At 49.6% G+C, this 13,096-nt stretch overlaps 1 protein-coding gene across 1 annotated transcript; it reads right to left on the reverse strand.

The window, feature by feature from the left end:
• Positions 1–2,065: 2,065 nt before the first annotated feature.
• On the reverse strand, positions 2,066–12,149 carry C11H16orf89 (chromosome 11 C16orf89 homolog). Its single transcript, XM_021632503.2, has 8 exons — positions 11,918–12,149; positions 10,187–10,336; positions 7,770–7,920; positions 6,749–6,866; positions 6,008–6,143; positions 4,757–4,861; positions 2,826–2,906; positions 2,066–2,434 (listed from the first exon to the last, which is right to left on the reverse strand). The coding sequence occupies exons 1-8, from the start codon at positions 12,111–12,113 to the stop codon at positions 2,244–2,246; spliced, it is 1,128 nt and encodes a 375-aa protein (XP_021488178.1). The 5' UTR covers positions 12,114–12,149; the 3' UTR covers positions 2,066–2,243.
• Positions 12,150–13,096: the final 947 nt, after the last annotated feature.

The following is a 13,096-nucleotide window of genomic DNA, read 5'->3' on the forward strand; positions in this document are numbered from 1 at the left end:
ATTCTTGCTAGCCCTATTTTATTTTTAAAAGACTTCACTGATTTGTATTATAGATTTTGTTTCACCTGTATGTATATATATGTCACAACTTGTGTGCAGTACCTGCAGAGTTCAGAAGAAGCTGTTGGATTTCCTGGAACTGGAATTACAAACAATTGTGAGGTGCCATGTGGGTACTGGGAACCGAACTTCCCCAAGAACAAGTGTTCTTAACTGTTGAGCCATCTCACCAGCTCCATTATCTATCTATCTATCTATCTATCTGTCTGTCTGTCTGTCTGTCTGTCTGTCTGTCTGTCTTTGAGTCAGGGTTTCTCTGTGTAGCCTTGGCTATTCTGGACTCGCTTTATAGGCCAGGCTGGCTTTGAAGTCACAGAGACCTGCCTGTCTCTGCCTTCCTGAGTGCTGGGATTACAGGTATGCACCACTGTGCCTGGCCCTGCTCTATCTATCTATCCATCCATCCATCCATCCATCTATTTGAGTCAGGCTCTCATATCCTGGGCTGGGCTCAAATTCTCTATGGAACCAAGGATGACTTTGAACCTGTGATGGCTTTGCATCACTCTTGAGGGCAGGGCTTGTAGGCATGCACCATTGCTTGGTGCATACATGCTGGGGATGACTCAAGGCTTCAGACATGCTGGGTAAGCACTCCTCTCATTAGCATACTCCAGTTTCACACTGTAATTTCATTACCACTCTAGCAGTAGTAAGAAGTGGGACCTCAGGGCTGGCATAGTGGCACACATCTGTAATCCCTAGTACTTGGGAGACTGAGGTAGAAGAAGTACTGTGAGTCTGAGGCTAACCTGGACTACAGTGCTAGGCACTGTTTTAGAAAAAAAAAAAGCAAAATGACAACAGATGAGGTAGGATCGTTAGGAGGTGACTTGTTTTTGGGTCTTCCGGTGGGATCCATGCCACTCTGTCAGGAGTGTGTGTGTTTCCATGGTGTGACTTTGTCTTAATTCCGGCCCCTCTCCCCATCTGTCTCACATGTTTTTGTCCTACTGCCATGCTGTGAAGCAGTGTACAGGCCCTCACTTGATGCCAGTACCACGCCCCTGCCTTTCACAGACTCCAGAGGCGTAGGCCAAATAAACCTCTGTGCTGGTTTGAATAGGTTTGGCCCCACAGACTCATGTGTTTGAGTGCTTGGCCCATCGGGAGTTACACTATTAGGAGGCGTGGCCTTGTTGGAGGAAGTGTGTCACTGTGGGTTGGGGGAGGCTTTGAGGTCTCCTATGCTCAAGCTATGCCCAGTGTGGTACACAGTCTCCTTCTGCCTGCGCATCAAGAATGTAGAACTCAGCTCCTTCTCCAGCACCATGTCTGTGTAGACACTGCCATGCTTCTCACCACGATGATAACGGGCTAAATCTCTGAAACTAAGCCGGCCTTATTAAACGGTTGCCTTCGTAAGAGTTGCCTTAGCTGGGCATGGTTGAACATTTAAATCTCAGCACTTGGGAGGCAGAGACAGGTGGATCGCTGTGAGTTCAAGGCCAGCCTGGTCTACAAAGCGAGTGCAGGACAGCTAGGGCTATTATACAGAGAAACCCTGTCTCAAAAAACAAAACAAAACAAAAAATAAAAAAAATTGCCTTGCTCATAGTGGCTCTTCATAGCAATAAAACCCTAAGACAACTTCCATTGTGTATAATTCATCCAGACCCTGTTATTGTGACGCAGTTGCAGAGAACAGAGTAGAACCCTGGGTCCATTCAGGATTTGTGTTGACTGAGATCAGGGACTTGAAACAGAGATGCTGAAGTCATCCAAGATTGTCCTTATGGCTGAGAAAACAAGACTGAGCTCCTAACAGGGTATGTTGGCACACACCTGTTATCCTAGCACCGGAGAGTAGAGACAGGAGGATCATGAGCACAAGCCGAACTACACATCAAGATCTGACACACAGCTGGACATGCTCTTTAATCCCAGCACTTGGGAGGCAGAAGCAGGCAGGACTCTGTGAGTCCCAGTCCAGCCATGCACAGGGAGACCCTGTCTCAACAAACAAGTGATCTGACACATGTACACAAAAGACAAAAGACTTAGCTCCGAGACTACTGTGCTTTATGTATTCTGCTGACATCTGGTCTACCCCACTCTCCAACCCGCCTTCCCTGGCCCTGCTTTCCCAAGACTTTTAAACACATGGATGTGATAACGGGGTCACAGCTGGTCACTTTCCTCAAATGCCCCGTCAGTCAGCATGTGACCCCTGACTCCAGGGCCTAAGGAGAACTGGTAAAGGGCCTGCCAATCCTCTGGATGCCAGGCATGGCAGCATCATCTTGGTAGTGGCTTGCTGCTGACTGTGTGGGTGGATGTGGCTCTCCATTGTCTGGGTGGTAGTCTGCCAGGATGTAGAGAAAGCCACCCAGGGCTGCAACTGCAGTGGCTGTGTTGTGGCAAGAACAGCCATCTGTGGGGAGGAAGAGAGGTCCCGGGAGCAAATTTGGCTCTTTGTTCAATACACTCCATCATAAATGCTTTATGAGTTCCCCCCTTCCCCCAGTCCACCAGGTACTGCGTGGGCATATTGACATCCTATGCCAAACTAAGAAGCCCATCATAGATGCTGACCCTTGCTCCTACAAGCAGGCGGACTCATCAGTGGCTCAGGCCTTTTTCTACTGAGTGCAAACTGTTGGAAGGGAGCAAACAGAGGTGGGGCGAGCTTAGTGGTAGAGCACTCAGCTAGGATGCCCAAGGCCCTTGGTTTTATCCCCTGATACTGAGGAAAACCACCACCAGCTAGGCAAAGGCCTTGATTAGTTGGGTGCTGGGTAAGGGAGCCCCTGGGTATCTGTCACCTGTGAACAGTTTTTCCCGCCTTCGCACTCTTCTCAGATTGCCGTGCTGATGTGGAACTTCCGGAAGTTCACCTTTCGGGGCTGGAGAAGAGCCAAAAGGGGAGGTTTTCAGGGTAAACTTTAGCACTAACTCAACAAGCCTTTCCCCTCCTGACCTCTCAAGGGACCCAGATGCTCTGGGTTTCTGTGTGCCTATCCACAGATCCCACCTGAGGGATCCCAAATGCGCAGATCCCACACGTGTCCAAGCTCCACCCCGCTACATCATAATCGCTTGAGGGGCTTGAGGAATGCAAGGGTCTGCTCTGCTTGGCCACTCACTTTAAGTGTTGGGCCTAGGACTCTGCATTTTATAAACCATTGTAATATTGTTTTTGTTATTGAGACATTATGTAGCTCTGGCTGTCCTGGAACTCACTCTGTAGAACAGGCTGGCCTTGAACTCACAGAGATCCACCTATCTCTGCTTTTTAAGTGCTGGGATTAAAGGCATGGACCTCCATGCCGAGGCTATTGTTTTGAGATAGGTTTTCACTCTATAGCCCAGGCTGGCAGTGTACTTGTAGCAATCCTCCTGCATCAGCCCCCCAAACATTTGTATTCTAATAGATGTAAGCCACCCATTATAAGCTTTTTTTTTTTCGAAACTTTTCACTTATTTATTTTTGTGGTACTTGGGGTTGAATCTATGGTCTTACACATGTGGTCTTTCGCTCACCACTCAGCCTTTTAAAATCATTATTAGGGCTGGAGAGATGACTGAGCAGTCAAGATTATCGGCTCTCCCAGAGGATAATTTTGATTCCCAGCACCAATGTGCCAACTCACAACCACCTGTAACTGCAGTCCTAGGGGACTGGAGTCCTCTTCTGACCTCTGTGGGCACTGCATGCATATGTTACACGGACGTAATATATGTGGCAAAACACTCATACACATAAAAATGAATTAAAAAATAAAATTACTATTACATTTAATTATTTGGGTGAGTGTGTATGTAGAGGCCAGAAGACAAATATGGGCATCAGTTCTCTTCTACCACATGGGTCCAGATCATCAGATTTGGTGGCAAGGGCCTTTACACCCTAAGTTTTCTTGAAACTGATCCCTTTGTAAAGTGTTATTTTGAGGCTGGATCTCACTGAGTTGCTCAGGCCAGCCTGAAATGCACCCTAAGGCCAGGGAGGCCTCGGGTTTCTGATCCTCTGGCCTCCCTCTCTTCAGTGGCTAGGGTGACAGGGCTGCATCACCACATCATCTTAGCTTTCTTCTTATCTCAAACACAGTTGCTGCCGGAAGGACCCCAGGCTTCGTGATAGAGATCCTGGCATCCCCAGGAGCCCACCCTGTGGCAGGCACAAACTAGGGGTTCATAGAAAGTGGTGATGCTTCTGCTCATTTACTTACAAAAATTGAGGCTTAGAAAATAAAGTGATTTAGCTCAAAGGCAACCTGAAGTCACATGCCACGAGGTTGGAAAGGCTCATTCGGGGGCTCCTTAACTACATACCTCCTCCAGGTGGCCTCCCTGACAGCTTTGTCTAAAGAGCCTTCCCAGTGTTCTCTGCTTTCTCAGCCATTGGCGGAAGTTGGCATGACCCCTATTGGTGTGTTCAGGGGGTTTCTACCCCTTTCCTTCTGCTCTGACCTTCCCCGGCACCTAGGTAGCTCTGGCACATCCACAGATGCTCAGGAAATGAGGAAGGAATGAATTTGTTAAGATAGGTGCTGTGGGCCAAGCTGTCCCGCAGGACTGCCTTCCCACTTGCTGAACTGGACTCTCAGAATGCCAAGCCCATCTACACCCATGTGTGTGCTCACTTGTTCTAAATCACCATCAGTTCTCAGTGCCGGTACCTCCTTTTCTTGAGTGACCTGGAAGCTGGGACCCCACCAACAACTGTTTCCTGCTAGGGTAGACGGCAACTCACCAGGTTTCCCAAAGCATCCCACCTCGGGGTTCTGCCAGCTGAGAATGGCTTCCAGCCAGTGCAGCTTGTAGAAGTCGGAGAAGCCGGCCATACCACAGAACATAACTGCAAACACACCAAGGTCCCTCTGTAGGCCTGTTCCCACCTCCTCCCATGTCCCTGGGGCTACAAGGGGGTTCTTTTTTCCCCCTCTGTGTAGCCTTAGCTGTCTTGGACTTGCTCTGTAGACCAGGCTGTCCTTGAACCCACAGAAATCTGCTTGCCTTTGCCTCTCTGAGTGCTGGGATTACAGGCATGTGCCACCATGCCTTGCTTCAAAGGGCCTGTCTCTGCTGCCTCTGCTCTAGGGTTCCAGGGGCAGGAAGGAGGTTTTGTCTCGGCCACCAGGGGTTCCCAGGCCCTAGTCTGTTGCTATCACGGGGCTGTGAGAGTCAGGCTTCATGGGGATGTTGCCCCAGCAAAGGAACAGACACCCAGGGGCTCTTTCTCTTTATCTCCAAGACCTTGAGGGTTAGGGTCTGTGTGACAGCTGATCAGTCTGTCCAGAACTTTCCCAGTAGATCAGACTAGGGGGACAAGAAGCAGTCACTGTGGCATGTAGACACACAATGGTCAGTTACATTTAAGCCCCTAATAAGCAACATGTGTGCATGTATTTGGAGGTCATAGGTTAACTACGGCATCATTCCTAAAGAGCTGTCCACCTTATTTTTTATTACATTATTTATTTTCTTATTGTTTGTGGGCATGTGTGTGCGTGTGAAGGCATATGTGTAGAGATCAGAGGACAACTCGTGGAGCTGATTCTCTCCTTCCACCATGTAGACCTCAGGGACTGAATTCATGTCCTCAGGCATAAAGGCAAGCACTTTTTTTTTTTCACTCCCTGAGCCATCTAGCCAGTTCCACCTTGTTTTTCAAGACAGGGTGTCTTGGTGAGACCTGTGACTTACCCAGTCACTTAAGCTGGCTGGCCACCAAGTCCAGGGGGTCCACCTGTCTCTACCTCCCCAGCACCCCCAGGGAGCTGCCTCTCTCAGCCTTCTTCATGAAAACCTGGTGTTTTCACAGGAGTGCTAGGGATCAAACTCAGTTCCTCATGCTTGCAGAGCACCCTTCGCCGACTAAACTATCTCCCTAGGCCTGTACCTTCTGTGTTTACTTGCTTCATTTAGCAATCCTGAGTGTGTGCATGAGGCCCCCTTGTCAACACCCCGCTACTCTACACTGAGGGCAGAAGGCTGGGCTCACTGTTTTCCATGAAGAGGTCTTGGGTGGGGTAGGTGTATCCGATGGCCTCTGCTCTTCGGTTCAGGTCCATCATATTGGCACAGAAGATGTTCATGTACTGCTGGCTCTGCTGGAACAGCCCCTCCGTGCACCCTTGCTGAGGAACAGACAGCAGGAGATGAGAAAGTAGGTGGTGCAAGACACATGCTCAGCCAGGGAAGGCCTGCAGCTCTGAGCTGGTTCTCCAGGGCAGTGTTTGCAGGAGGTCTGTCCTCCCTCCGAGGTCACACTCCTCTCTCTGCAGGTCACCGGAGTCAGCTTACATTCAGGGCTTGGTCACTATTTAGCTTTTCTGAGCCTCAAAGTCTTTTTCCAGAAAGGGAAGGGCATGCAGATGTGTCTAAAGTTTTGATATCCTGGGCTGCTATCATCCCACTGTAGACTTACAAAAGAATCTCAGGAAATGTTATAATGTTTTAAGTAGAATTCCAGTTTTGTGTCGTGATGCGCTCACAGGTTGGACACTGCTGGGGGAGCTTGTGCTAGAGGGTGTTTTGCTTTGGTGGGTAACGCAGCTTGGTAATGTCTGACATGAGAATGAACACAGGGTGACACTCTGCAAATATTAACCTCTTCACCGAGGACTCCAAGGCAGCTCCGCGTGCTGCTAGAAAGAGTGGGAGCCACCCAGGGTCACCACCCCATTCTGTGGTAGGAGAAAGGGAGTTGAGAACAGCCTTCCTTTCTCTGCTCAGCACTTACCATTCTGGCCCAGAGGAAGAAGAGCAGCTGGTGGGACAGGCTGTAGCCTGAGCAGCCTGGCTTGGTCATAAGAGTTCTGCAGAAATTGGAGAGCCCGCAGGGCTGGCTGCTGTCTGTCCTGGGAGGGGACAACCCAGACTGATGAGGACAATGCTCCCTGTCCATCCCACTTGGGGTCTGCCCAACCTGTGTTTCCCTCCATGGTTGTTAGGGTGAAGGTTCTGGGCTGGGTACAAGGGTTGCCAAATAAAGCCCAGGTGTCCTGGGTCTTACTTTGTTTTGAGACAAGGCCTTATTCTGCAGTCCAGTCCTCCTGTCTCAGCCTCCTTGAGTTCTGAGACTACAGATATATAACATCATGACTGGCTCTGTCCTGGTCTTAATCTAGCTCAGAGGACACAGTGCTGAACTGTGCTGGGCTTGGACAGCCACAGCATCTGACTTCCTGTTGCTCCATGAAGTCCTCAAATACCTTTCCTATCAGTGTCCTAAATAAAGGACTATTCAAACCCAGCACTTTGGGGAGTGTGGTCAGGGCTCAACACACTTACTTATTCATACCCTATATGACAATATAGGTCACCATCTAGAGTGCAGCCCCTCTGTGGGTCAGCTGTGGCTTGGTATCTTCTCTGAAGGAGGCTGAGAAGATAATGCCCCCTCCAGTCTGCCCTTCCCCCTGCACTAAAGTGCCTTGCTGCCGGAAGAAACGGGAAGTAAGTAAGATCAGTACTGCCTTCCTAGACCCATGGAGTCTGTAAAGAGTCTCCAGAGGCAGGATGGGAGGCGCTTGGGGCCCTGGGGACTGGGGCTTTGTCCTGTGTATAGAGGGACTCAGAGAAAGCCACTCTGGGGAGGAGATCAAATGCTATGGTCCAGGAAAAGTGAGATCTGGTCTTTGTGGAGTGGGGGGTAAGGGAGAGGGCCACTGAGTGCCTGTGCGCATGCACCTGCATTTGCTCTGGTTGTGGCCAAGGGGGCACTATGGGGCTTTTGGGTACTGGGGAGATGGGGTACCCACCCTGTTCCTAGCAGTTGCACCAGGCACGCATCACTGCTGTCCTCTGAGAAAAAGTCCAGGGGCTCCAGCCAGGCATACACCAGGGAGGCATCGGTGCGTGTCCAGGCATGGGGCAACTTCCAAAACCCAGGCTGAATGCTTGGCTGGAACGCTGAAGCGAAGGAGAGGTGGGAAGTTGCTGAGTGATCAGGAACCAAGGGCTACAGCACTGCTGATTATTCCCAGCTCAGAAAGTGCAAGTGCTTCTGTCACGGTTGTGTTTCCTACTGCTGTGATAAAACACCACGGCTCAACATAACTTGGGGGAAAAGGGTTTATTTCAGCTTAAAACTCTTGGGTCACACTCCATCACTGAGGAAAGTGAGGGCAGAGCAGGAAACTGGAGGCAGACGCTGGTGCAGAGGCTGTGAAAGAGTGCTTGCTCAGCCTGCTTTCTTATGGCACTCTCCCAGGAGTGAGACCACCCATGGCGCGATGGGCCCTCCTGCCTTAATCATCAATCAAGAAAAAACACTGCAGACCCTCCTACAGGCAAATCTTATGGAGGCATTGAGTCCCTCCTCCCAAATTACCATACCATTGGCAGGATACCCTCCCTGGAACCTAATCCCATGACAGGTGGCAGGTCTGTCTGAGCCTTGCCTGATGGAGCAGGAGGTTTGAGTCACACCAGTTACCCTTTTCTGTCATGTCTCATGTAGCCCAGGCTGGCCTCAAACTCACTGTACAGCTGATGACCTTGAACTCCTGACCCACCTCAACAAGTGCTGGGATTATGGGCATTTTATCACCACAGCTGGTTTATACGGTGCTGGGTGGGGACCAGGGCTTTCTATGTGTTAGACAAGCACTCTCCAACTGAGCTGCATCTCTAGTCCTTGGTGCCCTTTTCTAAAACAACAAAAGCAGAACATCTTCCCTAACTAATAGGGTGTAGGATGTTAGGCATGCATGTGGTATTCAGACGTATATGCACATGGAACACTCAAACATGTAAATACTCTTTAAAAATATTTGAGGGGAGGCTGTTATGACCCTGAAATGCATGAAGCTTCTCATTTTCTAGGAAAGGAACATGCCCCCGGTCAATAGCATGAATTTATGGACAGGCTTTGCCTAGATCTACAACATTCCCTGGAAGTGTGAGGTGTTGATAGACGGCCCCAGACCTCCTGGGTGGGGCTGTACAAAGGTGGAATTCTTATAAACTCAGCGACCAGCCAGGGGCTTCTGAGGAGGCTGGCACAGTGTTCAGGGCCTGGTCTCATCACCACACAGCTTCATCTGTGCAGTAAGACTGTGGAGGAAGCTGAAATCATCCAGGCTGCCTGGAAGAGAATGTGACCTGCCAGGCCAACTACAAGTCAATCAGGGAGCTTGTTGATTTCCAGGGACTGGGAATTAGATAGCTCTGACAGGCAGATAGGGAAGGGGGCCTTAGATGGATGTTCAAGGAGATAAACTTACGGCTTCTGCTTCACCTTCCTTACCTGCCTGAGTCTAAGGCTTTTTCTCTTACGTGTGGGTCCTCCTTTCTGGCTGATTGGCCCAGGCTGTTCAGATATGCTCAAGGCTGGACCAGAATATGTTGACCTAAAGCTATGGGCTTCTCAGCTTCCCTTTCTTTATCTAAACTGACCAATCCTAAATTAAGGGAAGAATGCTCATTCCAGCTCACCAAGGACTCTTAAAACCCCCAGACCCTCAGAAGAGCATCCCCTGCCTTCCTTGCAAGGGGGCCATCCCTCTGTGTCCCTTTCTGTGCACACCCCTTCACTCTTAACCTGCTGATTCTGCTCTCTGAGATTTTCCCTGCTGTGACCTGTTGTGCTCCGGAGTTTTCCTGCCTTTTCATTCTTTAATTAGCAGAGAAAGCGAACCTGATCTAGACCTTTAGATGATAACAGTTCCAGCTGGTAAAAGTCATCGTCCATGCTGGGATGGGCTTTCAATGACTCCATACTTCTGCGAGTAACCCTGATAACTCACTGTTTTGATTTGTTATTGTTCCCCTATCTGGGACAAAAAGACATTCATGTCTCCCCAAGAAAAGTGTTACACAACTGGCACAGGTGTTACACATGTCCCCATCCCCAGCAGGAACAGATAAGTCAGGCTTATAGGCTGGAAGCCTCTGTGGGATCTTTAAAGGGGACAATGAGTTGGACTTTGATGCAAGAAAGTGGTAGGGTTAAGGTTCTCTGTACAAAACAATGAACACCTTTTTAATATCCCAGCGGTGAAGGCAGGTCACGTCAGACCTGCCTGAAACCAGGAAGTGACTGGGTCACCTGTGGCTTCCTGACGACTGATATGGGCTGCCCTGATCTGCCTTGCTTCAGGAGGCGGCCCTACCCAAGCCTTTCAGGAACACCCCAGATGCTCCCTTTGATGCCATAGGCCCACCCTGCTCTTACCTCTTAGATATGTGGGGTCACTCTGCTTGAGGTAGAAGATGGATTTTTGGAGGAGAGCAGACAGTGTGTTGGCCAGCTGTCCAGCACGTAAGCTGAGTGGCTGCAGCAAGGGGTTGAGATTCCATTTTTCCTGGACTCCTCGAAGTTGCACTGAAAGGGGAGGTCAGAAGTCATTCAGCCTAACATCTGACCAAGCACGAGTGCAGGGAAAATGCCCTCGGTTTTACTCATGGCCCTCAGTAGAAATCAGGCTTCCGTAAAGCTGATCAGGGCTGTGGGTGTGGCTAAGAGCTTGGATTCTAGAATTGGGCTTGGCTTCAAATCTTGATTCTCTATGCTTTCTCAAAAACTGGCCAGAAAAAAAAAATCAATTTCCCTCTGTCATCATCACAAATTATTATTTCATGGGGGTGTTTTAGGGATTAAATGAACTAATGTGTAGAGACTTATAATCTTCTATTGTACAAAAGAAACAGTTAATGATGTTCAGCTTCTGTATTGACTTGGCACCCTGCTCTCTGTAAAGGATAGGTAGGGAGGAGTCTAGATTGGTAGACCTCTGGTGGTGTGAACTTGCTCTTAGGGCCGGTGTCTACTCCCCTACCATTTAAGATATCTTGCTGGGCCATGGTGGCACACACCTTTCATCCCAACACTTGGGAGGCAGAGGCAAATGAACCTTTGAGTTTGAGGCCAGTCTGGTCTACAGAGCAAGTTGCACAACATCCAGGGCTACACAGAGAAACAAACAAACAACAAAAAAGAGACATCTTCATAAAAATATGGAGGGAGTTAGGCACTGTACCTGCTCTGCCTAACAGAAAAGCCAGCCCTAGGAAAATTATAACTATTATTTTTCCCTCTTTCTCCTCCTTCTCCCTCTTTTGTTTCTGTGCTGGACTTCCCTCTTTTATTTTATTTTATTTTATTTTATTTTACTTTTGAGAGAGAGGCTCCTGTGTAGTCCCGGCTCTCCTGGAACTCACTATATAGACTAGGCTGGCCTCAAACTCACAAAAACTCACCTGCCTCTGCCACCTGCACACTGGGATTAACAAGTACACATCACCACACCTAGCTTATACGTCTTAATCTTTAGAGGAATTTGGCACTGCTGTGTTTGTCTCTTTCTCACTAGTCTCAGCCCAGAGGATGAGGGTCTCCGTGGAGATGCCCACTTCCCAAGCCCAGGCAGACACCCGGCAGGGCCCTTTGTCACTTTGGGCGGTGGGCTCCTGCTCACTACAGGTGTACCCGTCTGTGTGCGGGCACACCATTGTGTCCTGAGTGTCTTGGCAAGTGTCCAGCCCGCTCCATACGGAGCTTATGCCTCCCAATGCTAACAAACACTTGGCTATTTTCTCAGGACCTTTAGCTGCCTTTGACAGGAGGGGAGGAAACCAGGATGGGGGAGGGTTCCTGTTTTGTCTGAAGCCACCCTTAGGGGACTGACTTTTCCTTAAGGACCATTAAAAGGGCTCACACTGCGTTCACAGCTTGTCAGGAAGGGCTGTCAAGGGAATCTTTTTCTCCTGAGACTATAATTTCCAAATCTTTCTCATGTTGCCTTTAAGTCCTTTGTCATTCTACAAAGTTCGATAAGAGCTGGCAGAGAACCACACGATCAGGAAGTGCCCTGGGTCCTCATCTTACCCAAGGGAAATCGCTTGGGTTTCAGGTTCTGGGGGAACTGGTTTTCCTACCAGCCATCTGGAAGCAAGGCTCACATACCTTCCAGCACTTGGAATCCCACCACACCGTCCAGGTTGATTGAGGGCAGCCTGTCTTCTAGGAACAAGGTGGCTTTCTCCAGCGCTGTCAGGATCAGGCCGGCCATGGTGCCCTGTGCAGTGGCTGGCCATGGCAGTGAGGAGGGCTGTGGTGGCAGAGCCAGCAGCAGGAAAAGAAGCAGCCTGAACCTTGCCATTAACAATTTTCTGCTGGCGGATGGTCACACCCTGTAGTGGCAGGCACTTACTGAGATCCTCTAAATGCCTTGTTCCCGCCTCTTCCTCCACCCCTCTTCCCCAGGAAGAGTTGGAGACAAGTGGCAGGACAGGACCTCAGGGTGGTCAGCCACAGGGCCCCGAGCATGGTTGGGCCATTCCTGAATATCAGGTTTGCTAGTTGCTGATTGGGGCAGGGAATCCACTTTTGTCTTTATGTATGGGTGTATGGGTGTATGGGTGTGAGTTTGTGTGGGTGAATGCACCTGTAGGTGTGTGTGTGCCAGTGGAAGATAGAGTCCAGCTTCTGGTATCCTTGTGTAGGAGCCATCCTTGATTTTGGAGGTAGAGCCTCTTATTGGCCTGGGATTTGTGAGGTAGTCAAAGCCAGTAAGCCCTAGGGATTCTCCTGTCTCCACTTTCTGGTTCTGGGACTGCAAGCATGTCATTATGGAGACAGGGTTTCTCTGGATAGCCCTGGTTGTCCTGGTCTATCTCTGTAGAGCAGGCTGGCCTTGAACTCACAGAGATTCATCTGCCTCTGCCTCCCAAGTGCTGGGGTCAAAGGCGTGGCCACCGTCACGCCTGGCTTTTTAGGTTCTGGGGGTTGAGCTCAAGTCCTCATATTTGGTTGGCAAGCACTTCACTGTCTGAACTGTCTTCCCAGCCCCTTTATTTTTCCCAGTCTAGTTTTCCATTGCTGTCTTAGCTATGGTGACTGAAGCTAAAATATCCAAAGCCCCCATCCCCGACCGAGGATCTCACTGTGTAGCCCTGGCTGTCCTGTAACTCACTCTGTAGACCAGGCTGACCTCAAACTCAAGAGATCTGCCTGCCTCTGTCTCCCGAGTGCTGGAATTAAAGGTATGTGCCACTATGCCTCACAAGTTTGCTTGATTTAAATAAGTTTGGAACTAGCTCATTGGCAGACACACTTGTTTTCACAAGCTTTCTCAGAGTGGCA

This window comes from Meriones unguiculatus, chromosome 11 (genome assembly GCF_030254825.1).
Source record: "Meriones unguiculatus strain TT.TT164.6M chromosome 11, Bangor_MerUng_6.1, whole genome shotgun sequence".
In the NCBI taxonomy this organism is placed as follows: Eukaryota; Metazoa; Chordata; class Mammalia; order Rodentia; family Muridae; genus Meriones; species Meriones unguiculatus.